The sequence below is a fragment of the Pseudopodoces humilis genome, chromosome 18 (genome assembly GCF_049639895.1).
Source record: "Pseudopodoces humilis isolate 2021_Gansu_Grassland_sample_001 chromosome 18, ASM4963989v1, whole genome shotgun sequence".
Taxonomy (NCBI): Eukaryota; Metazoa; Chordata; class Aves; order Passeriformes; family Paridae; genus Pseudopodoces; species Pseudopodoces humilis.
Window position 1 is genome coordinate 258397 of NC_142217.1, and position 23955 is coordinate 282351.

At 53.3% G+C, this 23955-nt stretch overlaps 2 protein-coding genes across 2 annotated transcripts in view; one reads left to right on the forward strand and one right to left on the reverse strand.

The window, feature by feature from the left end:
• The window catches only part of LOC102104375 (uncharacterized), a 268555-nt gene that overhangs the window by 240805 nt on the left and 3795 nt on the right, over positions 1-23955 (reverse strand). Inside the window, 1 exon segment of the mRNA XM_088063819.1 lies at positions 600-607. Within this exon segment, the coding sequence (XP_087919945.1) occupies positions 600-607 (8 nt within the window).
• On the forward strand, positions 14812-22622 carry LOC148182847 (serine/threonine-protein kinase pim-1-like). Its single transcript, XM_088064218.1, has 6 exons — positions 14812-15235; positions 16215-16258; positions 20818-20991; positions 21169-21535; positions 21930-22106; positions 22405-22622. Exons 1-6 carry the CDS (start codon positions 14812-14814, stop codon positions 22620-22622), a joined length of 1404 nt encoding a protein of 467 aa, XP_087920344.1.

Genomic DNA, 23955 nt, shown 5'->3' on the forward strand with positions numbered 1-23955 from the left:
TCGGTAAGGCCGTGGGAGCCAAATGTCAATGGACATGGCCAAAGCTGCAGAGAGGCCTGGGGAGCTCTGGGCTGGCTCTGGTCACTCTCCATCCTCTTTGCAGGCCCTGTACAACATCCCTGGATGGGTGGCAGGACCAGCCCAGGGCCCCTGGGGCCTCTCTCCCTCCCACAGAGGAAACCTTCCCTAAAGCCCTGGGGAAAACCATCCCCAACGCTTCCCAGGGAGAAGGGAGCACTGTCCTGGGAATGGGGACCGAGACCGCCGGCTCACCTGCTCGCCATGCTCGCCACGGAGCAGCCTGGGCAGCCCTGTCAGGCAGGGCCACTGCCAGGAGGAGCAAGAGGAGGAGGCGCAGAGCAAAGGCCATGGTGCCTTGCCCACTGCCAGTCCTGCAGCTCTTGCTGCCACCACTGTCCTGACACCGCTGTCCCAATGTCAGCACCGCTGCTGCCGCCGCCGCTGCTGCCACAACAGTCGTAGTCAAGGACTGACTGCTCGCTCCTTGTGGTGCTGTGCAACCACAGGGCTCTGGCACCTCTGTGACCTCAGAGCCTGCTGTCACCTCAGCCTGCTGTCACCCCAGAGCCTTCTGTGACCTCATGGCCTTAGGTGTCTGCCCCAAGTATACTCCCATCTGTACTAGAGGACTGCCCTGACTATAAATCTTTGACTTCATCAAAGGGTCACTGCTAAACAAAACCTTGGTTTTGCCTCCTGACAATGCTGGACAGGCAGTGCCCCAGGAGATGCTCTTGATGGTTGCCTCTTTTCCTGGGCATGGCACTGGAGGAGGTCCAGGCCCAGGTGATGCCACTGAAGGAAATGTGCCCTCAGCCCGGGGACGCTCAACACAGACTCCCCCAGCCCCTCAGTGCCCCACTGCTGGTCACAGCAGCCCCTGCCTGGCTCCTGCCTGCCCACACCGTGGTCAGCCCTGCCTGCTCCTGGACATGGAGCTCAGCCAGGGCTGGTGCTGTGTGGGCTCTGCTGGTGGTACCAGCCGGACACTGGGGTGAGAGCTCCATCTCTTTATTGGAACAGAAGAGCTGTGCTGGGCCCTGCCCTGGCAGGAGGGACCCACCTTCAGTCCAGGCCACAGAGCAGGGCGGGTCCCTTCAGGGACACAGGGCCTTGCTTTGGGTGGTGGCAGCATCTGCACAGCAGCAAGCTGGTAATGCAGCTGTGACAGGGACATCACGTATGGGCATGGAGATGTGAAATGTGTGGTGCAGGTGTCCCTGAGGGAGGTGTTTGGCTTTTCTTGTGAAGCTGCAGAGGGGAACCTGTTGAGAGAGGAGATGGCTGAGGCCCAGCTGCAGCTGGCCCACAGGGACCCTCTTGCACACTGGGAGATTCTCACTGAGCTCAAAATTTCCCTCTGAAGACTGAGAGGTGAATTTGGATGGGCTTAGCAGCTGCTCTGCAGGCCAAACAATTGAGTTAGCAAAAGAAGAAATTGAGAAAATACAAGTTTATCCATAGCAAGGAAGAAAGCAAGGCCGTTAGCATGGAAACCAATAAAAAGGGACATAAGGGGTATTTGCAGTTGTAATAAATGGAATTGGTTCCTGCCAACTAAATTGTAACTGTTATTAAAGTTATTATTAGAAACAATCAAGAATCAGTGTTACAAAGCAGATGTACCCCTTTGCAGATGTTACATGTCAAAATTAAGGTACAGGATGTAGTTTAGAAGATAAATGGTGTCTCAAGACCAAAATGGCCTTGAGATGGACCAAAATTAGAACAAATTTAGGCATTGGGCCTAAAGATTAGTAAACATAAGGCTAATTAGTAGACTAACATAACACAAGGCTGAGTAAGCATGCGCAAACCTGTAAGGTTATCCAAAGGACAATGAGGAAGAGGAGAAGCCTTCACCAAAAGACCACCAGAAGAAGACTGAAGACCCCCTAACAACAAGTGAGGCATGTGCCATGAAGAAAAGTGACGTAAAGTCAGAAAAATCAGAAATAGGAGGAAACTTACAGGAAACATTAATGAATATGTAGAAGCATACAGTATATAAGTGTCCTGGGTTGATTATGATGTTAAATTGTATCTCCATTCATCCACCTAACCCAGACACAGGTTTTGTATTCTTAAAGGGAAAGAAAACAGTCCAGGAAGACCTCTCTGCTCCGGCTAGTCGGAAAGCCAAGGTGATCTGTGTCTTGTTGTCTGTCTGTGCTGTAGTCAAAACTCCCGATGCGGGGGGAGCAAGTACAGTCTCTGATAACAGACTCGGTGCTTCTTTTCCACTCACTTTTACTCTTAGATGGAATTTTAAGAATACAAAACCTGTGTCTAGGTTAGGTGGACGAATGGGGATACAATTTAACATCATAATCAACCCAGGACAATAAGTTCAGCTTGAAGTGCTTTGTTTTGAACGTGAGGCAGGGTGGGAAGCCTCCGTACCCTGGTCGGTTTTGCTTATGCTTTAATCATACTTAATTACTAGCAGATTGTATATATAAATTTTAATTTTTATTAAACTGTATTATTTTACTAAACTGTATTCTTTTATAACACATTACTATTCAGTTTAGTTAATTGTATTCATTTTTAATTAAACTGCCATTAACCAAAGGGACCTAGTTGTCAAAATTCTAATTTCATTTATAACAATATTTTAACAAAGAAGGCTGGTACAACAACATTGGTATTTACCAAACATGACACAACATGAGGTATACTAACAAAGAAGGCCCCTTATGGTGACAACATTCTACTGTTCAAACTGTAAAACATCTTTGTGTACTGATCAGGAGGTCACAATTTACTCTTTACAATCCTGATGCTGAATGTGTCCTGGGGAGGTCTGGTCACAGAGAAGAATGAGCCCGTTGTGGGCTGCCCCAGTTTGGACAACCTGCTCCTCACCCCGAGCCTCAGCATGTCTGACATCGCCCACCTGGGACTGACATCCCAAAACATTGAAAATATTTCTCTTTATAATTTTTCTTTATAATTAAAATCTAATTAATTAATAAAAATAAAATTTAATTTTTATAATAATATTATTCTGTATTTTATAAACTAATTTTTATATTTATATAAAAGAATTGATACATTTTTAGCAACTAAAAACATAATTGATCCTTGGTTCAAAGTAACACTATTCCCTTCATTAATAATTGCTCACTATTTCTCCCTCTTCATGCTAATTACACATATTTTTAGTCCTTTCATCATATTTTTTAATAATTTTCTCAGACAGGATAAAAGTGGCCACTTTGGGGTCCATGGAAACTTTTCTGTGGAACATTTGGGGCAGTTTTGGGTCTGGGGAGGGAATTTAGAGACAACCTGCGGGTTTGGAGGACACCTGGGGAGCCGGGAGGACACTTGGAGGGGCATTTAGGGATTCTGTGGGACAGTTCGATGTTCGGGGGAGCACCTGGGGGTCCAGGGGAGCACTTGGAGGTCAGGGAGGGGAATCTGGGGGCCCTTCGGGGTCCGGGCGGGCACTTGGGGGGCTGTAACGGGGACTCTCTGGGCCGCGGGGGATGATGGGAGGTGTAGGCGCCGGTATAATAGCGTTGAATGGGGCCGCGGAGCATCACGGGAGTTGTAGACGCAGCTCCAATGAGTTCCGGTGAGGCGCGGGGCATGACGGGAGATAAAGTCCCGGCTGGAATAGCGCTCTATGGGCGCCGCCGAGCATGATGGGAGCTGTAGTCCCGGAAGTGACTCGGAAGGTGTGTTCGGCGGTGTGGGGAAGCGCTTGGAGAACACTTCTGCGTCCGAGCCGTGGCTGCAGGTGCTCGGGGCGAATGTATACGGCTCGGGAGCACTTGGGGGGAACCTGGGGAGCTCTAACCGGGCTCTTTAGGGCGCGGGGCACGGCAGGAGGTTTGAGCGCGGAACTGTGTTGTGGGATGATGGGAGATGAATTCCCAGGAGTGGCTGGAAGGGGCATCTGTGGGGTCGGGAGCATTCAGGGATCCAGGGACGCTTTGGGGGGTCCCGAACGGGCGCTGAGGGGGCACTCGGGGATCCTGAAGTCCCCCAGACTGGGGGACACATGGGACCTATGGGGGGCGATCCCGGGGTTCTGGGGAGCGCAGGGCATATTCCCAGTCCCTCCCAATTCCTTCCAGCATGATCCCGTTTGCTCACAACCACTCCCAGTCAGCCTCAGTGGAGTTGGACTCCCTGCCAGTATGATCGTATTCACCTCCAGCATGATCCCAGTTCATCCCAGTATAAGTCCTGTTGCTTCCAGTTACCCCCAGCATGCACTCAGGAACTCCCAGTTCCTGCCAGTTGCTCCTGGCATGACCCCGGTTGCTCACAGCTGCTCCCAGTCAGCTTCAGCATGATCCCATTCACTCCCAGTATATCCCACTTGCCCCCAGCCTGGTCTCAATTGCTCCCTGCAGGCTCCTGTTCACTGCCAGTATGATTCCAGTATGATCCCAGTTTCCCTCAGTGTGATCGCAGTCTCTCCTGGCATGGGCCCATCCGCTCCCAGTATGATCCCAGTATGATGTCACTACACAGCCAGTGCAATCTCAGCCACTGCCAGGATGATCCCAGTACAAACCAGTCCCTGCCAGTGCTGCCACTCCTGGGATCCCCCAGCCCTCTCTGTGTTCCCCCCTCCCGCATCTCCCCAGAGGAGCCCCAAGGGCTGGCAGTCCCCAGCCAGGGTCCCCAGCCAGCCCCAGGTTGGATCTGCAGCCCCCAATTTTCCCAGTTTCCCTCTCCTTTTCCCCAGGCCGGGTTCCCCCCGTCCCCAGTGGGTGGGAGCAGGGGAGAGCCCCGCGCTGCCCATCCCGACCTGTCCTGGCTCCATCCCCGCTCCTGCCGTGGGCTGTGAGGGGTTTGGGAACGGGGCACCGAGGGTGTCACTGCTCCTGGGGGAGGAGGAGGAGGGATGGAAGAGGAGGGGTGAAGAAGGAGAGAGAGAGGGGATGGAAGTAGGAGAAGGAGGTGGGGTTAGGGAGGAAGAGGAGGAGGAAGGATGGAAGGGGAGGAGAGGGAGGAAGAGGATGGACAAAGGAGGATCAGGGAAAGGAGAAGGAACCACAAAGTCGAGCACTCCCTGAATTCATAGCCCCCTCCTGTGGGATCATCACCCACCATCCCACAGGTGATCGGGGAGCGGGAGCTTTGCCCGGATATCCTGGGGGGGTCCCTGGGTTGGGTTTATTTTGGGGGGGATGTTTGGAGAATGTGGAACTCCAAAGCTGAGCGGAAAATCCTACTTGGGGGGACACTGGGGGCTCCCACCATCCCTAAGTGGGGAGATGGAAACAGGAGGAACTTTTTGGATTCCTGGCACTCCCAGCAGCCTGGGGAGGGCAGGGACCGAGCAGACAGGTGATCCCCAGTACAAGCATGAATCCCGGCAGCTGGGACAGGGGGGAACCCTTGAACCCCAAAGAGGAGAGACTAGAGATGGGAAACTCCTGGGAGGCATTTTCAGGGCTGAATCTTGGTGTTTTTTGGAGGTTTTATGGATCCCAGATGTCCGGTGACTTCTAGAGTTGAGCTTGGACAGAGGGACCTGCAAACTCAATGTCCTCATCCCTTGTATTTCCCCAAACCAGGATTTCCCATTCCCAAACCTTGGCCCGATGGAGTGGAAGGCTGCGAGGAAGAGGAAGATGCCTCGGGACACCCAGGCAGGTGAGGAGGAAGTCAGTGCCCCTTTCCCCCTCTCTCCTGCTCCATCTCCCAGCCCAGCCTGGCCCCCAGCTGCAGGACAACCCCGCTGCCAACGCCGTCCTGCCGGGGACGCACTGGGGGAATCTCTTTCCCTCTGGCACGGAGGCAAATCCCATCCTCTCCTTGTCCTTCTTCCCCCAGACAAGGAGCTGAGGATGGAGACCAGGGAGGACAAATCCCCTCGGCAGAACCTCATGGAAGAGGCCATTTTGAGTGGCTCCACGGCACAGGAATCCCATGGGGAGGAAAAGCCCCAGAGATCCCGCAGGAGGAGGGGCTCCAAACCCAGCCCAGGGTGCTCTGAGGAGGAAAGACCCACCCTGTGCCAGGAAGGTGGCCGGAGATCCAGCCGGGGCTCTGAGCTGGTGGTCCATGAGCAGCTTCAGGATGGGGAGAAGCGCTACAAGTGCTTGGAGTGTGGGAAGTGCTTCAGCCAGAGCAACAGCCTGATCTGCCACCAGATGATCCACACTGGGGAATGGGCCTACGAGTGTGGGGAATGTGGGAAGGGCTTCAGCTTCAGCTCCCACCTCATCATCCACCAGCGCATCCACACTGGGGAGAGGCCCTACGAGTGTGGTGAGTGTGGGAAGAGGTTTCGGATCAGCTCCAGTCTCCTCAGGCACCAGCAGATTCACACAGAGGAGGGGCCCTTCCGCTGCCCTGACTGAGGGAAGGGCTTCAAGGACAAATCCACCCTTGTCACCCACCGTGACATCCACATGGAGGAGAGGCCCTACGAGTGTGGGGAATGTGGGAAGAGCTTCAGCAGAGTTCCAGCCTGATCATCCACCATAGAATCCACACCTTGAAACAGCCCTACAAGTGTGGGGAATGTGGGATGACCTTCAGCTGGAGGTCCCAGCTGACCATCCATCAGATGATCCACACAGGGGAGAGGCCCTACGAGTGTCCCAGTGTGGGAAGAGGTTTCAGACCAGCTCCCATCTCCTCGAGCACCAGAGGATTCACACAGATGAGAGGCCCTTCCGCTGCCCCGAGTGCAGGAAGGGCTTCAAGGACAACTCCCACCTCATCAGGCACCGGCGCATCCACACTGGGGAGAGGCCCTATGAGTGCGGGGAATGTGGGAAGAGCTTCAGCCACACCTCCAGCCTCAACAGCCACAAACGCCTCCACACTGGGGAGACACCCTACGAGTGTCCCCTGTGTGGGAAGAGCTTCACCTGGAGATCTAGCTTGACCCAACACCAACGGCGGCACCAGTAAGGGAAGCCCTGCAAATGCCCCAAAGTACAGGAAGAGCTTTGTGCACTGCTCCAGCTTCATCCCCCCTTGGAAAATTCAAGTTCGGCAGAGACCTGGTGATCCATGTTCCCTGTGATCCATGCTGGGGAGACACCTGTACCTTTCCCTGCCTATGGCAATGTCATGATGTGGGATCAAAGAACGTGAGGGTCTGGCCATGGCCCTTTCGTTATATTCAATCCCATCTCAGGTCGTTGCCAGGGGCAGGTGTTGGGGGTTAGGTGTCTTTTTTTTTTTTGTAATTCTGGATTGCCTGTGGAATTTTTACCCATTAGTTGCGGGGAAAACCTAACTGTGGGTACTTGGTGGGTGCTTGACAAAAGACAAAGAGTTTGGCCGGGCCCAGGGAGGGAAGGGGGGCAGGAAAAGAGGAGAGCGGGGACAGTTTGGGGGGCTTTCTTCAGCTTCGGAGAAGGACACGTTGGGTGCAGAGATGTTGCATTGGGCACAAGAGAATTTCACCGTCACCCACGCGGTGCTTTTTCTCCTACTTCCCTCTTTGTTGGCAACCTCGCACCCCCTGTCCTGCCGGGACGTGTGGCAGTGCCAGCCACCGCCGTGGAGCTGCTGATACACCTCAGCCACCGGCCCAGGATCTCAGCTCGTCCCTGCTGTTCCAGCTGAGTGTTCCTCAGAGCCCTGCAGGAGCACCGGGACTGCCCACCCGAGGGGTTTGTGAAACAAAGCCTCTCCTCCATCCCGTCTCAGCCAAGAAAGCTGTCACAGGGCCCCTGGTTTGGTTTTCTTGCTAATGCAGTAGTTATTGTTGTTTGTTTGCCTGGTTATAAATACTAATAAAGAAGTGTTATTCCTATCCCCAGATCTCTGCCTGAAAGCCCCTTGATTTCAGAATTATAATAATGTAGAGAGAGGGGGTCTACATTTTCATTCCAGGGGAGGCCCCTGCCCTCCCTAGCAGACTCCTGTCTTCCAAAACACAGATGAGGAGTTTCTCCATCCTCCTTACCCTTGTGGGGGCAGCAGTGCTCTTGGTTCCTCATGCTCTTTTTGTGGGGCCTTTTGTGTCTGTGCCCCTCAAACTTAGGGGGACAGGGGATATTTTCTGCTCTTTTTCTGCTTCTGGGAAGCCTGTGTGGGCTCTTTGTCCCCCTCTGATTTGGGGGGTGCCAGTGTTGTCACCATCCCGGCAGCCCCCGGCCGCTCTTTGCCCTTTACCTGGTCAGAGGTGTTCTCTGTCCCCTTGCAATTTGCGGGGCTGGCACAGGCACAATTCCCCTCCTCTTTGAAGCGGCTGGCAGTCTCCCCTTCCCCCTCTGATTTGGGGGACGCTCTGGGCTCCATCCATCGCTTATTTTGGGTGCAGGTGGGTGTTTATCTCCCTTCACATTGGGGGGCCCAGGGATTGTCTCCATCCTCCTCCAGTTTTGAGGGGCCTGGGAGAAGTCTTTGCCTCCCAGCGATTTGGGGGGACTGGTGCAGGCTCCACCCCCCTCTGATTTTGAGGGACAACCTGGAGGAAAGGCACCAAAATTTTGACAAAGGCTGAAGAGAACACTCTGATTACCCCTTTTGCCAAGAGGTTCCCTTAGCTGAAGTTGCTAACAAGGACCAGACTCGCCAGCCCGCAGTGGGTTTCGGGTTGTTTTATTTCCTGGGCCCTCAGTCCTGTGTGGGACACGGGAACTGGGTGCTGCAGAGGCTGCGGCAAGGCATCGGAAATGCCCACCCAACACCTAAGGGTGGTAGAAGATCTGCTCCAGGACTTGTCGGTCCATGGGGTGCTTGGACAAACACCAGCGGATCAGATGTTGGCACTCTGCGGAGAGAAGGCAGAAAGCGGCGCTCAATTGCAGAAGGCTCCTGCCCAGCTGCTCCCGGCGCCTGCAGAAGCCGGGCCACGCTGCGTGTGCTCAGAGCTGCCCTTGGTGGGAGAGCGGCACGGCAGGACAAGCGTCCCCTCCTTCAGCCAAGCGTGCCACACCCAGCCTGCCACGGGCCACCTGCTGCAGCCGGCTCTTGAGGGCACATGGACGTCCCGCGCAGCTGCGGGAGGGCCGGGCTGGGCTGCGCGGTGCCACCTGCCAAAGCCTGCCTTCTTCAGGCTGCGTACCAACCTGGAGAGACCTCCTGCGGGAAGAAGAGCTGCCCCAACACGGTGTCATGCTCGTTCTCGAAGGGCAGGAATCCGCACACCATCTCAAGCAGCAGCACGCCCAGGGATCAGATGGTCGCCCCATCGCCATGGTAGCAGTGCAGGCCGATCCACGCGGGTGGGCAGTACGTGCGTGTTCCTAGGGGAGATGGGCGGCGCTGCTCAGGTGCAGGCTGCTGGCTTCCAGAGCCTGGCGCCAACCTCCTGCCAGAGGCAGGGGCTGCAGCCGTGGCCACAACTTCCCCCCAAGGCCTGCCTGCCTCCCCCTGACAATGGGCCAAAGCCAAGAAACCATTCTGCAAGGCTGAGAACACCAGTGGAGCAGCCCAAGGCCTTGCGGGCCTGCCAAGCCCAGGAGCCGGGGCCCGGCTTTTGCAGCCCCTTTCTGTCATGCCACAGGGCAGCCGGCTCCTGGGGCACAGCACCTGCCCTGTGCCACAGGGCAGCCGGCAGCCGGCTGAATGCCACACCCCGCAGCCCAGGAGGGAATGGGGCCGTGCAGTGCCTGGCACTGGGAGCAGGGCCCGCGCTCTGGGCAAACTGTGTGAAGGCCCGCTCCTGGAGGAAGGTGCCGCAACCGATGTCAATCAGCTTCAGGTCGCCAGTCTCTGGGTTCACGAGGAGGTTCTCTGGCTTGATGTCCCAAGGCAGAGCAGTGCCACACGGCCTCCAGCACCTGCCGGAAAAGCCAGCGTGCTGCCTCCTCGCTCAGGAACTCTTGCTCCAGCAGGATTTGCAAGAGATCCCGAGATTGCTCTGGACACTCCATCACCAGCACAAAGCTGTCGGGCAGCTGGAACCAGTCGAGGAGCTGGATGATTCTGTGGCAGCCAAAGCCCACCTTCTCCATCAGCACGATCTCCAGTGGAACACAGGTGCCGTCGGGCTGTGAGGAGAAGACAATGCCTCCACCACAGGAGGACTGATGCTGCCCTGTGGCTGCAATTCCCCTGCCCAGGATGCCCCAGTACCTGGCCACGCGCTTGATGGCCACCTGCAAGCTGTGGAGAGAGAGAGGCTGAGCTCAAGCCTTTCCCCATGCCGCCCCCAGCCCTCCTGCCGTGCTCAGCCATCCCGGCCACTTACCAGGCTCCAGTCCAAGAGGTGGGTCCCCGAGAAAATGGCGCCGAAGCCACCGCTCCCCAGCTGCAGGCCCAGCTGGTACAGCTCCCACAGCTCCTTCTTGTGCCCTGCGGCCGAGACCGAGCCATCAGCCTCATGCCCAGGAACTCCGCGAGTGCCCGTGAGTGCAGCGGCCCCAGCCAGCGCCAGCCACCTTGCTCTGACCTGCTTCTAGGCTGCTCTCAGAAGCCCTGGCTTGGCCTGGCCTGGCCTGGCCTGGCCTGGGAATGCCCCATGGAACCCCCATGGGAGCCTCAGACAGCTCCTCAGGTCTCACCTGCTGGTACAGAAGCTTTGTTGGTAGTTGGTGGCTCTATGGGAGCAGCTTCCTGGAGATGGAAGAAACTCCCTGGTCCCTCGGGAATTGTCTCCTCCACCAGGCATGGGCTGTTGCCAGCTGGCACATCCAGCACCGTGTCCTGGGAGCTGTGGTCCAGCAGCTGCTGGCTCCAGGACACTTGCTGCTCCTCCACCTGCTCCTGAGATGGCTCTCCTGGATCGGGCTGGGCTCCCACTTGGACCTGTGGGCTTTCCCTGGCCATGTCAGTGGTCAGGGTTGGGCCCGTGTTGCTGAGGTCCAAGGGTCCAAGGGAGCTGGGAGACCTGTCCCTGGGCTCTGCACCTTCTGCAGGCTGACAGGTCTGGCTGAGCCTCTCTGAGGGATGGAGGCTGTCAGAGATAGCAGAGGCTCCTGGCACCATGGACGTTCTCTGACAGCCTGAGCTCCTTGCATGGATGGCGGGTCTTCTCTGCTGTGCCATCCTTGCAAGGCTTGAGGCTCTCCCAGGGATGGCAAATCTTGCTGGGAGCAGCCTCCTGAAGGGATGGCGGCTTCTGGAGAAGCTGGGCAAGCCACAGCAGGGCAGGTGGCCTCACCTCATCAGCTTCTCCAGTTCTTTCCACAACGCCTGCCACACCCCAAAGTAGAACGGCACAGATGTCCCATTGCGTGCCCAGTGCCGGATCATCACTTCCTGCAGCTCTTGGGCCACTGCCATGCAGGGACTGCAGCTGCAGGAGCTCTCCAGAGGGCTTGCGGGAGCACCTGGCCGCCGGCGAGGGGTCGCCTGAGGCCTGGAGAATTTGGGAGCCACAGGGGCTGCTCGGTTCCTCCATGGGCCTCTGGGCCTAACCCTGGGGTGCTTCCTCGTCTGCCACCTCCGTGGTTTCCGGTGGCCACCGGCCCACTAGACAGCCACAGTGGCCAGCAGCAGGACAAGGGCAGGCATCAGGACACCATTGTCACACGTGGCTATGGCACGTCCCATGGCGACTGCACTGGCCGCTGTGGGGGCTGGTCCGGTTTATATAGGGCTGGCGCGGTGATGTCACAGTGCTGTGGCCAGGACAGCTGTGTGACATCACGGCTCTGCATCACCCCAGCCCTCACCAGTTCCATGGGAGCGAGGAAGGGGCTCCCTGTGGGCACTCGAGCACCCTCTGGAGCAGAGGAGAAGGAAGATTCTTGTCTAAATAGGACACAGGGATGAGGAGGGGAACGGTGATGGTGTCACCTCCTTGCTGGCTGAGCTTGGGACATGGATTGTCCAATCGGGGATTCCAAAGTCCTTGAACAGGACAAGCCCTGCTCAGCAACATGGAAACCATCGGTGTGCTGTCCACTACATTCCCATGCTGAATTGGAAGTTGAATTCACATCCAGCTCTGTGCCTCTTACTGGGATTTAAATGGATCCTATCCCATTGAAAACCAGTACCTTTAATACTTTAAGGTTCTCTGACTTCAGGGAATTGAGGCGCAAATAAAATGAAAGGGTAGGACAGAGTTTGTGTCCACCTAAAATGAACACTTTAATGAGAAATAAAATAGGGATGATGCCCATAAACCATGTGCAGTATAGGGGCAAACCGCAAAGACCAGGACTACGGGCAGACACAAAAATATATAGGGTAGGTCTGGGGGCAGAGTCTGAGGGCATGGGTCCAACCACAAACTGGGGTTAGAAATACGCAAAATTCTGCAACAAATAACAACCAATCAGGGGAGAGAACCGGGAACATTCTAGAAACATTACCTTTCAAGGGGTGAGTTGATTAACATATTAACTGCCATAAGCCCTTTCTCTTTGCCATAACTTAAATGAATGCTTCCCAAGGCTTGAACTTAATGCCTCTTTTTTTTTCTGGGTGAAATTCAGCTGGCTTGGATCCCCAGCGAGACCCATTCCCATATCACATTAGTCAGTTCTTCACCCAACACTCCCTGTCCCCGTTCATTTCGCACCAGGATTTCTGCTCCAGAAGGATTCTCTGAGGGACACAATTAAAAGTCCCTCATGGAATGGGAGGATCCAGATTTAACAAGTGGGAAAGAGTTTAACCCCACTATCTGTTTAACTGGTCCTGAGAGTGGAGACCTGAAGGAAACTCATGACTGCATTCAGGTCATAGATTTGCAGATGCCAAGGAGATATTAAATTATCCTCCTTGGAATTAAAGCTGGGAATTTTTCTTTCTCTGGAGCAGTAAATTAGGATGTTGATGGGCCCCCCTTCTCTGCTCGCTCTGACACTCCTGCCCCAGCCTCGCTCGGTTCCATTCACGTCCCTCCTGTCAGGGACACTCTCTACACAGACCATGGCTCTGATTCCTTGGATCCTCAACACCGTTTCTCCTGGATTTTAGCCAGGGCTGCCCCTGGTTTTGGGGAAGGCTGGAGCGTGTGGAGCTTTCCGCAGCCACCGTTAGGGGTGTGTGTCTCCCTTTTCCCCAGCAATTTCCCTCTGTCTTCCCATTCCCGACATTTCTCCTCTCCACCTCTTCCAGCTCCATGCCATGTTGACAGGAGCTCGGAAAGAGCAGGAAAACAGAAACCAGCTCCACAGCGAATTCCTGGAAGAACAATCCATGGATGGCCAGTAGGCTGCTGTGGCTCCTTCCTGAAAATCAGGGCTGTTGGGAACACGGCACAGGGTGTCCCAGGACTTAGAGCTGGACACTGAACCCTCCTGGATCTCCTTGGCACCCGTCCCAGGCCGGGATGGTCCTGGATATCCTCCTGGATCTGCCCCAGGAAGGTCTCTGCTCCCTGGTGCAGGATGGGACAGGTAGAGGACAAGGAATGAAGGTCAGGAGAAGAATACAGAGATGCTTCTTGCCACTGCAGCAAGAAATCTGGTGCACTGAAAGCTCAGCTGGAGATGAAGGTGGCCAAAAATGTGAGGCATAATAAAAATTGACTTGTTAAATACATGAATAAAAAGAAATTATAGAAATGACATCGTCCCCTTCCAGGATGTGGATGGTCACTTGATAAACATGGACAGAGACACAGTGCAGGTTTTCTAATGCATTTATTGCCTCTGTCTTCAACACTCATCCATCCCTTCCCAGAGGAAAACACGCATTGTACCAAGGGACACTGCAAAGTCCTTGAAGAGGGCAAGCCCTGCTCAGCAGAAACCAAACCACCCCAGACTGAACCACAGCATCCCCATCTTGAATCCAAACCCAGCACGTGCCAGCTATTGGGAAGAGAGGAACACCATGGCAGTCAAAACCAGATCAGTGGGACAAACATGAGTGCTCTTTGGAATATCCGGATTTATTTACAATGGAGGCTCTGCAGAAGTTGGTGAGCTGCTAAGAAAAAACTCTTGCAGTCCTCGCCAGACATTTCAGGAGAGCTCCCCAGAGACAGAGGAACTTCACCTCCCTTTGTCTCTGGGGGATCTTCTCTGGCACAGGGTAGTGGTTGTTTGAAGTTGGTGCCGTTGCAGCGTTCTGGGAGCCAGGGCTTGACACTGGTGACACCAGCACTCTTCCTGATGTGCTGCCACTTGCTCCAGGGAAGGACTGATTGCAAGGGGCTGAGCTCTGGTTCTTATTTCCAGGCTTTTCCTGGCCATGTTCATCTTCAGGGATGAGCCGGTTGTGTGATCCCTGAATTGGGTGGGGCCATGATGGCACAAAGGGGCTGAGCGCTGGGGTGATGCAGAGCCGTGATGTCACACAGCTGTCCTGGCCACAGCACTGTGACATCACCGCGCCAGCCCTATATAAACCGGACCAGCCCCCACAGCGGCCAGTGCAGTCGCCATGGGACGTGCCATAGCCACGTGTGACAATGGTGTCCTGATGCCTGCCCTTGTCCTGCTGCTGGCCACTGTGGCTGTCTGGTGGGCCGGTGGCCACTGGAAACCACGGAGGTGGCAGACGAGGAAGCACCCCAGGGTTAGGCCCAGAGGCCCATGGAGGAACCGAGCAGCCCCTGCGGCTCCCAAATTCTCCAGGCCTCAGGCGACCCCTCGCCGGCGGCCAGGTGCTCCCGCAAGCCCTCTGGAGAGCTCCTGCAGCTGCAGTCCCTGCATGGCAGTGGCCCAAGAGCTGCAGGAAGTGATGATCCGGCACTGGGCACGCAATGGGACATCTGTGCCGTTCTACTTTGGGGTGTGGCAGGCGTTGTGGAAAGAACTGGAGAAGCTGATGAGGTGAGGCCACCTGCCCTGCTGTGGCTTGCCCAGCTTCTCCAGAAGCCGCCATCCCTTCAGGAGGCTGCTCCCAGCAAGATTTGCCATCCCTGGGAGAGCCTCAAGCCTTGCAAGGATGGCACAGCAGAGAAGACCCGCCATCCATGCAAGGAGCTCAGGCTGTCAGAGAACGTCCATGGTGCCAGGAGCCTCTGCTATCTCTGACAGCCTCCATCCCTCAGAGAGGCTCAGCCAGACCTGTCAGCCTGCAGAAGGTGCAGAGCCCAGGGACAGGTCTCCCAGCTCCCTTGGACCCTTGGACCTCAGCAACACGGGCCCAACCCTGACCACTGACATGGCCAGGGAAAGCCCACAGGTCCAAGTGGGAGCCCAGCCCGATCCAGGGGAGCCATCTCAGGAGCAGGTGGAGGAGCAGCAAGTGTCCTGGAGCCAGCAGCTGCTGGACCACAGCTCCCAGGACACGGTGCTGGATGTGCCAGCTGGCAACAGCCCGTGCCTGGTGGAGGAGACAATTCTCGAGGCACCAGGGAGTTTCCTCCATCTCCAGGAAGCTGCTCCCATAGAGCCACCAACTACCAACAAAGCTTCTGTACCAGCAGGTGAGACCTGATGAGCTGTCTGAGGCTCCCATGTGGCTCTGGAGGGGCATTTGTAGGCCAGGCCAGGGCTTCTGAGAGCAGCCTAGAAGCAGGTCAGAGCAAGGTGGCTGGCGCTGGCTGGGGCCGCTGCACTGGTGGGGCACTCAAGGGGTTCCTGGGTGTAATGAATAGAGACCCTTTTGTTCGCCTAAACATGTAAGATACGATGCTTTGCAAAACTATGCTTTGTGTAATAGGGATGAGGTTGAAGGCTGCTGCTGACGTCTGTATAATTATGAGAACAGCCTTGCAAGCTCTCTTGAATTCCAGAAAGTTAAGCCACTCAGATAAGCCTTAAAAGGAGAACAGTGAGGAAAGGTCAAAAGAGGAAGACTCCTGATCTTCATCCTACGACCACCAGAAGGCAAAAAGCGACCACCAGTGACCGGAGGCACATGCGCAGAGACACCCGAGAAAGGACACGTAACCCGGAAGTCGGACCACTTAAAAGGGAAGACACGGAAATCGGACGTGCAGCAGCCGAAGGAGTAGAGACTCCCCTGCCGCCCAGCGCTGATTTTTTTGCTTATTGCTTGCTTGCTGTAATTAATAAAATGTTTACCATATCACTCTCTTGAGTGCGTTCATAACAATTTGGTGCCCGTGACTCGGATGCAATCTGTAGGACAGATTCTCGGCACTACTGGGGGGGCGCCCCGCTATTATTTAGCGGCCCGGGGGGGGGGCCGGTTTCTGCCTCGGTTGCACCGACGAACCTAAAATTAAAGCAATAAGCAAAAGGGAGACCGGTCGACCCCTTAAAATCTGTGCACAGAGTCCGGACGAAGATGCGGGACATGGGACACGTGAGTATAACGGGGAACCATTCGGTCGGGGTCGGGATCCCGGAGTGCGGCGACGTGGTGTGTGTGTGAGAGGGGAACTGGCAGCCAGATTCCCCAAGTGAGAGCGGACCCTTAATTAGTGCGTCTCCCATTAGCCCGCGAGGGCGTGGGCCACGAACAAGGGGAAGAGAAAGAGACTGTGTGATTTGGAAGGCACTCCGGAAGAATGGGGCAGGGGAAAAGCAAGCCCCCTGTATCTATTAAACTCCCACCGGTACCTAGAGATAGTCCGTTAGGTCATATGTTAGAAAATTGGCAGTATTTCCCGGGAACAGAAAATAAAGATAAGGCGAAAATGATTCATTATTGTGTAGAAGTATGAGGAGGAAAGGAAATTTCAAAGAAGGTATTTTGGCCTATATTTAGATCAACCGAAGATTGGGTTAGACAAAAGTTAAATTCCTGGGTAAACAAAAAGATCCCCTTTAGTTTAGAGGAAAGTGCTTATGCAGAGATCTGGGTAGTAAATCCCGAGGTTTTTATATTTAAGCTGACAGAGAATTCGGAGGAGGGGAAGGGAAAGAAAAAGAAACCTCGGAAAGAAAATACTTTGATAATTCCCCCTCCATTTGTACCACCACCTCCTCCACGGGTCCCTCCCCCTCCGAACCCCGAGGAGGAGGATTTAGACGTGCCAGATGTGGGACTGTGGAAAAAAAAAGGACACTTTAAGAAAGAATGTAGGGTAAGAATCCAGGATGAAAAGATGTTTAAAGAAGATTAGGGGGGGGTAAGGGGCTCTTTATTATGGGGACCCGAGAACATCAGAAAGAGCCCTTGATAAAGTTAAAAGTGGGTCCCCAGCACCAAGAAATAACATTCTTGGTAGATACTGGAGCTGAGAGATCAACAATTCAGTTTTTACCTAAAGGATGTAGTATATCTAAAGAAACTACTATGGTAGTAGGGGCAAAGGGGGAACCCTTTGAAGTGATGGTTATTAAAAATGTGATGATAGAATCAGAGTCAAAAATTGAGTTGAGGAATTTTTTTTTGTTAATACCAGAAGCATTAAGAATAAAGTAGGAACAACACACCCCTTAGCACCCTCAAAGTTCAGGGAAAGTGGAAAGGTGGAAAAGATGAATGGAGAAATAAAGAAGCAACATACTAAGCTAGTAATGGAAACAAAACTATCATGGGTCAAGTGTATTCCACTAGCCCTTCTGAATATTCGAACCCAGCCAAGGGCAGATTTGGGAATTTCCCCTTTTGAGATGTTATACGGTATGCCCTATAATATAGAAGAAGTTCAAACACATCCAAATGTGAGTGATCAATATATCAATGAGTATTTGATAAAAATAATGAAGTTTAAAAAGGCATTGTGGGAAAAAGGGATGCTAGCTCAAAGACCACCATTGGATTTTATATTACACCAGGTACAACCCAGAGAGTGGGTGCTGATAAGAAGTTGGAAAGAAAATCCCCTAACACCGAAGTGGGAGGGGCCGTATCAAGTCTTACTAACAACTGACTCTGCAGTTCGAACAGCGGAAAAAGGCTGGACACATGCAAGTCGAATAAAAGGACCTGTGAAACCACCAAAATCTAATAACTGAGAAGTGGGGAGCCCGGCTGGGGACTTGAGACTTAAGATATCCCGAACAAAATAACATCCCAGAACTATTAATTGGCTTAGAAACTTATGAATAATAAATTACATAGAGGCTTTTATATAGAATATAAGATACCTCCATCTAGTGGTGAGGAAATATATAATAGAGGTGTTAAAATAGGCTGTACGTTATGCCAAAATTGTTACCCTTTTGTCTGTTTTAAATGTATAATATGTAAAGAACTCTGGTGGACCCACTGTCATAGAGGCTACCCACCAAGAGGCGTGTGTAGCTCTTGCTACACTGCCCAGAGGGATCTCACTGATTGGGCTCTAGTAACTAGAATACAAGCAGGAGAATTTGAAAAGGGATCAGAGAAGTGGTGGGCCATCTACTCAAAAGGAGTCAATCCCTTGTATTATTGTTATCATCCAAACGAACCTACACCTTTTGTAGCAAATATAGTAGCTGGGTTGTGCAGACGGTGGCTCCAGAAATTAGGGTGTTATACCCCTTTAATAAAGCATAAAAGTTGGGAAAAATACATACAAAGAATTAATAAAAGAGGAAATAATTCCCCTCCTGAAGAGTACTCTTGCTGTCGAGAAGATGGTACACCCCGTGTCCCGAGGCAACCGGGTCGACGAGGGAGGCAGAGGAGTAAAAAAACCGTGGAGGGAAGCATTCCAATATACATGGGACCAAAGGATCATGGTTCTGGAAATGCCACAAGAGTGGGAATGAGACAACCCAGCAAAGTAATTTCTGGGGAATGCAAATTGACACCTCACAAAAGAAAAGCCTCTATTATAGTAGGGGAAGCCAATGCTTATTAAAGAAGTCAGTAACAGTTATAATCTTAATTAGCACATTTAATATTAGTACAAGTAAGACTCACGAGCCCTTCAATTGGTCCTTAATCCGATGGGAAGACCAGGTCGTTATCCAATCACAGATCACCTCTGAAGCCCCTAGCTTTCAAGTTACACTAGACTCTCTCATTGAGTCGAAGGGTACTAGTTATAAACCGCCTGGGTATAAGGTACTATATATGTGCCCAGCTTCTAATCCAGGCAGAGGATATTGTAATTACCCTGGCGAATTTTATTGTAAATATTGGGGCTGTGAGACAATTTCCATGGGGTGGAAGGTACAGAACCCAGATAAGTATCTAAAGGTTGAAAGGGGTCCACACGGATGCATAAAGCCCTGGATAGGTCCCTCAGGGGCAGTAACATATGTTGGGACTTGCAAATTTCACTACATCAATATAACACAATCCCAAGACCCTGGGTGGTTATTGGGACGAACCTGGGGTCTCAGGGTGTGGGAACCTGGAAGGGATAGGGGAGTGCACATTCTTATAAAGAAAGAAGTAGTTCCCCATGATTCGGGATTTGTTGGACCGAATCCAGTGGTGTGGGGAGCAGTAGACCCCAACATAAGGAATCAAAATAACCATTCAGAAAAACTAGAAAATAGCACCCAAATAACAATCACGATAGGGACATCCCAAGAATATGGAAACGAGGCTCTTTGGAAAATTTTGCAAGCTACCTTTAAAGTGTTAAATGACACACACCCAAATTTAACTAGAGAATGTTGGTTATGCTATAACATTAACCCACCCTTTTATGAAGCCATAGGCTCCATAGCAGAACCAAAAAGAGCAAACGGCACTAATCCTGCTGCCTGCTCATGGAAATCAGGAAGAGAAGACACCCCAGGAATAACATTATCTCGAGTTACTGGAAAAGGAAAATGTGTGGGAAATGTGCCCCCAGATAAAATTCACTTATGTCAAACAAAACTACAGATTAATGACCCTAGTAAGCCAGCTCAGTGGCTAATTCCAGCACCTAATACTAAATGGGTTTGTAACATTTTAGGAATAACCCCATGTGTTTTTATAACAGCCTTTAATGAAACCTACGAATTTTGCATACAGGTTATAATAGTTCCCCGGATTATTTATCATTCTGAAGAATATATATATACACAATACCAAAATTCAAAGTTGGTGAAACGAGAACCCCTCACGGCACTAACAGTAGCCGTATTGCTAGGTATAGGAGGGGCTGGATTAGGAACAGGTGTAGCATCCTTAATGAATCAGCATCAGGGATTCAGAGAGCTTAGAATTTCAGTAGATGAAGATTTAAGAAGAATTGATAAATCTATAAAAGACCTTACAGACTCCCTAGACTCGTTGGCTGAAGTAGCCTTACAAAACAGAAGGGGATTAAATCTATTATTTTTACAGCAAGGAGGCCTATGTGCAGCACTTAGAGAAGAATGTTGTGTATATGTAAATAAAAGTGGGGTAGTAAGAGAAACCATGGCTAAATTACAAGAAGGACTGGAAAAGAGAAAAAGAGAGCAAGAAATGCAACAAAGCTGGTACGAATCTTAGTTTAACTATTCTCCCTGGTTAACAACTCTAATATCTACTATAGCAGGACCGCTAATTTTACTAATCTTAGGACTTATGTTTGGACCTTGTATTTTTAACAAAATCATTAGCATTGTGAAAGGCAGGTTAGAAGCAGCTCACCTTATGCTAATACGAGCTAAATATGAAGCCTTAAATGGGGAAGAGACAGAAGATTATTCAGAGTTAAGTAAAAGAGAACTACAAAGATTTAACGAACAAAAGTGAGCAATAGAAAAAGGGGGGAATTGTAATGAATAGAGACCCTTTTGTTCGCCTAAACATGTAAGATACGATGCTTTGCAAAACTATGCTTTGTGTAATAGGGATGAGGTTGAAGGCTGCTGCTGACGTCTGTATAATTATGAGAACAGCCTTGCAAGCTCTCTTGAATTCCAGAAAGTTAAGCCACTCAGATAAGCCTTAAAAGGAGAACAGTGAGGAAAGGTCAAAAGAGGAAGACTCCTGATCTTCATCCTACGACCACCAGAAGGCAAAAAGCGACCACCAGTGACCGGAGGCACATGCGCAGAGACACCCGAGAAAGGACACGTAACCCGGAAGTCGGACCACTTAAAAGGGAAGACACGGAAATCGGACGTGCAGCAGCCGAAGGAGTAGAGACTCCCCTGCCGCCCAGCGCTGATTTTTTTGCTTATTGCTTGCTTGCTGTAATTAATAAAATTTTTACCATATCACTCTCTTGAGTGCGTTCATAACACTGGGCACGAGGCTGATGGCTCGGTCTCGGCCGCAGGGCACAAGAAGGAGCTGTGGGAGCTGTACCAGCTGGGCCTGCAGCTGGGGAGCGGTGGCTTCGGCAACATTTTCTTGGGGACCCGCCTCTCTGACGGGAGCCCGATAAGTGGCTGGGACGGCCAGGCGCGGCAGAAGGGCGGGGGGTGGTGCAGGGCAAGGCTTGAGCTCAGCCCCCTTCTCTCCACGGCTTGCAGGTGGCCATGAAGCATGTAGCCCGCTACTGGGGCACCCCAGGCAGGGGAATTGCAGCCACAGGGCAGCATCAGGCCCTGTGATGGAGGCATTGTCTCCTCCTCACAGCCCGACAGCACCTGTGTTCCGCTGGAGATCGTGCTGATGGAGAAGGTGGGCTTTGGCTGCCACAGAATCATCCAGCTCCTCGACTGGTTCCAGCTGCCCGACAGCTTCGTGCTGGTGATGGAGCATCTGGAGCAATCTCAGGGTCTCTTGCACGTCCTGCTGGAGCAAGAGTTCCTGAGCGAGGAGGCAGCACGCTGGCTTTTCCGGCAGGTGCTGGAGGCCGTGTGGCACTGCGCCGCCTGCAGCGTCCTGCACCGGGACATCAAGCCAGAGAACCTCCTCAAGAACCCAGAGACTGGCGACCTGAAGCTGATCGACTTCGGTTGTGGCACCTTCCTCCAGGAGTGGGCCTGCACACAGTTTGCCGGTGAGCCCAGAGCACGGGCCCGCTCCCAGTGCCAGGCACTGCACGGCCCCATTCCCTCCTGGGCTGCGGGGTGCGGCATTCAGCCGGCTGCCCTGTGGCACGGGGCAGGTGCTGTGCCCCAGGAGCCGGCTGCCGGCCCTGCCGACAGAAAGGGGCTGCAAAAGCCAGGCCCCGGCTCCTGGGCTTGGCAGGCCTGCAAGGCCTTGGGCTGCTCCGCTGGTGTTCTCAGCCTTGCAGAATGGTTTCTTGGCTTTGGCCCATTGTCAGGGGGAGGCAGGCAGGCCTTGGGGGGAAGTTGTGGCCACGGCTGCAGCACCTGCCTCTGGCAGTAGGCTGGCGCCAGGCTCTGGAAGCCAGCAGCCTGCACCTGAGCAGCGCCGCCCATCTCCCCTAGGAACACGCACGTACTGCCCGCCCGAGTGGATTGGCCTGCGCTGCTACCATGGCGATGGGGCGACCATCTGGTCCCTGAGCGTGCTGCTGTTTGAGATGCTGTGCGGGTTCCTGCCCTTCGAGAATGAGTGTGACATCGTGTTGGGGCAGCTCTTCTTCCCGCAGGAGGTCTCTCCAGGTTGGTATGTGGCCTGAAGAAGGCAGGCTTTGGCAGGTGGCACCGCGCAGCCCAACCCGTCCCTCCCGCAGCTGCGCGGGACGTCCATGTGCCCTCAAGGGCCGGCTGCAGCAGGTGGCCCGTGGCAGGCTGAGTGTGGCACGCTTGGCTGAAGGAGGGAACGCTTGTCCTGCCGTGCTGCTCTCCTACCAAGGGCAGCTCCGAGCACACGCAGCGTGGCCCGGCTTCTGCAGGCGCCGGGAGCAGCTGGGCAGGAGCCTTCTGCAAGTGAGCGCCGCTTTCTGCCTTCTCTCCGCAGAGTGCCAACATCTGATCCGCTGTTGTTTGTCCAAGCACCCCATGGACCGACAAGTGCTGGAGCAGATCTTCTACCACCCTTGGGTGTTGGACGGGCATTTCCGATGCCTTGCCACAGCCTCTGCAGCACCCAGTTCCCGTGTCCCACACAGGACTGAGGGCCCAGGAAATAAAACAACCCGAAACCCACTGCAGGCTGGCGAGTCTGGTCCTTGTTAGCAACTTCAGCTAAGGGAACCTCTTGGCAAAAGGGGTAATCAGAGCGTTCCCTTCAGCCTTTGTCAAGCTTTTGGTGCCTTTCCTCCAGGTTGTCCCTCAAAATCAGAGGGGGGTGGAGCCTGCACCAGTCCCCCCAAATCGGTGGGAGGCAGAGACTTCTCCCAGGCCCCTCAAAACTGGAGGAGGATGGAGACAATCCCTGGGCCCCCCAAACTGAAGGGAGATAAACACCCACCCACACCCAAAATAAGCGATGGATGGAGCCCAGAGCGTCCCCCAAATCAGAGGGGGAAGGGGAGACTGCCAGCCCCTTCAAAGAGGAGGGGAATTGTGCCTGTGCCAGCCACACAAATTGCAAGGGTGTTGTAATCCTTTTCCCCGATGGGACCCCTTTGTTCCACCCCCCGTGGTGAGAGCCTGCTCGTCTCAAGGCACAGGCGCCCGAGGGGGTCCTGGAGTGGATACAACACGGACTCAAAGTATCTAGACACAGGAGGCTCAAATTTGCTGGAGTAATCCCGGGTTTATTGTCTGTCGTCCATCCGGGGCAAGAGAGAGACTGAAATGCTCTGGGTCTCATCTCTTATACCAGGGGGCAGGGGTGATTAGGGGATGCAGGGAGGTCACAGCCAATGGGAAGGGGGAAGGGAAAGAAGGTTCTCAGGTAGGAACTCACATTACACAAACCAGAGGTGAGTTTTACCCTTGGGAGGTACCAAGATTTTTAGATACACTACAACACAAGGGGATAGAGAACACCCCTGGCCTGGCAAAGGGCAAAGAGCGGCCGGGGGCTGCCGGGATGGTGACAACACTGGCACCCCCCAAATCAGAGGGGGACAAAGAGCCCACACAGGCTTCCCAGAAGCAGAAAAAGGGCAGCAAATATCCCCTGTCCCCCTAAGTTGGAGGGGCACAGACACAAAAGGCCCCACAAAAAGAGCATGAGGAACCAAGAGCACTGCTGGCCCCACAAGGGTAAGGAGGATGGAGAAACTCCCCATCTGTCTTTGTTTTGGAAGACAGGTGTCTGCTAGGGAGGGCAGGGGCCTCCCCTGGAATGAAAATGTAGACCCCCTCCTTTCAAATTATTATATCAAGGGCTGAAATCAAGGGGCTTTCAGGCAGAGATCTGGGGATAGGAATAACAGTTCTTTATTAGTATTTATAACCAGGCAAACAAACAACAATAACTACTGCATTAGCAAGAAAACCGAACCAGGGGCCCTGTGACAGCTTTCTCGGCTGAGACGGGATGGAGGAGAGGCTTTGTTTCACAAACCCCTCGGGTGGGCAGTCCCGGTGCTCCTGCAGGGCTCTGAGGAACAGTCGG

Bases quoted from the DNA above. Each gene is read 5' to 3' on its own strand.
- LOC148182847 (XM_088064218.1), top strand. From the start codon at position 14,812: ATGGTGCCAGGAGCCTCTGCTATCTCTGACAGCCTCCATCCCTCAGAG. The intron at 15,236-16,214 runs GTGAGACCTGAT...GTCTCCCATTAG, and splicing joins CAAAGCTTCTGTACCAGCAG to CCCGCGAGGGCGTGGGCCAC. The intron at 22,107-22,404 runs GTTGGTATGTGG...TTCTCTCCGCAG, and splicing joins CCCGCAGGAGGTCTCTCCAG to AGTGCCAACATCTGATCCGC.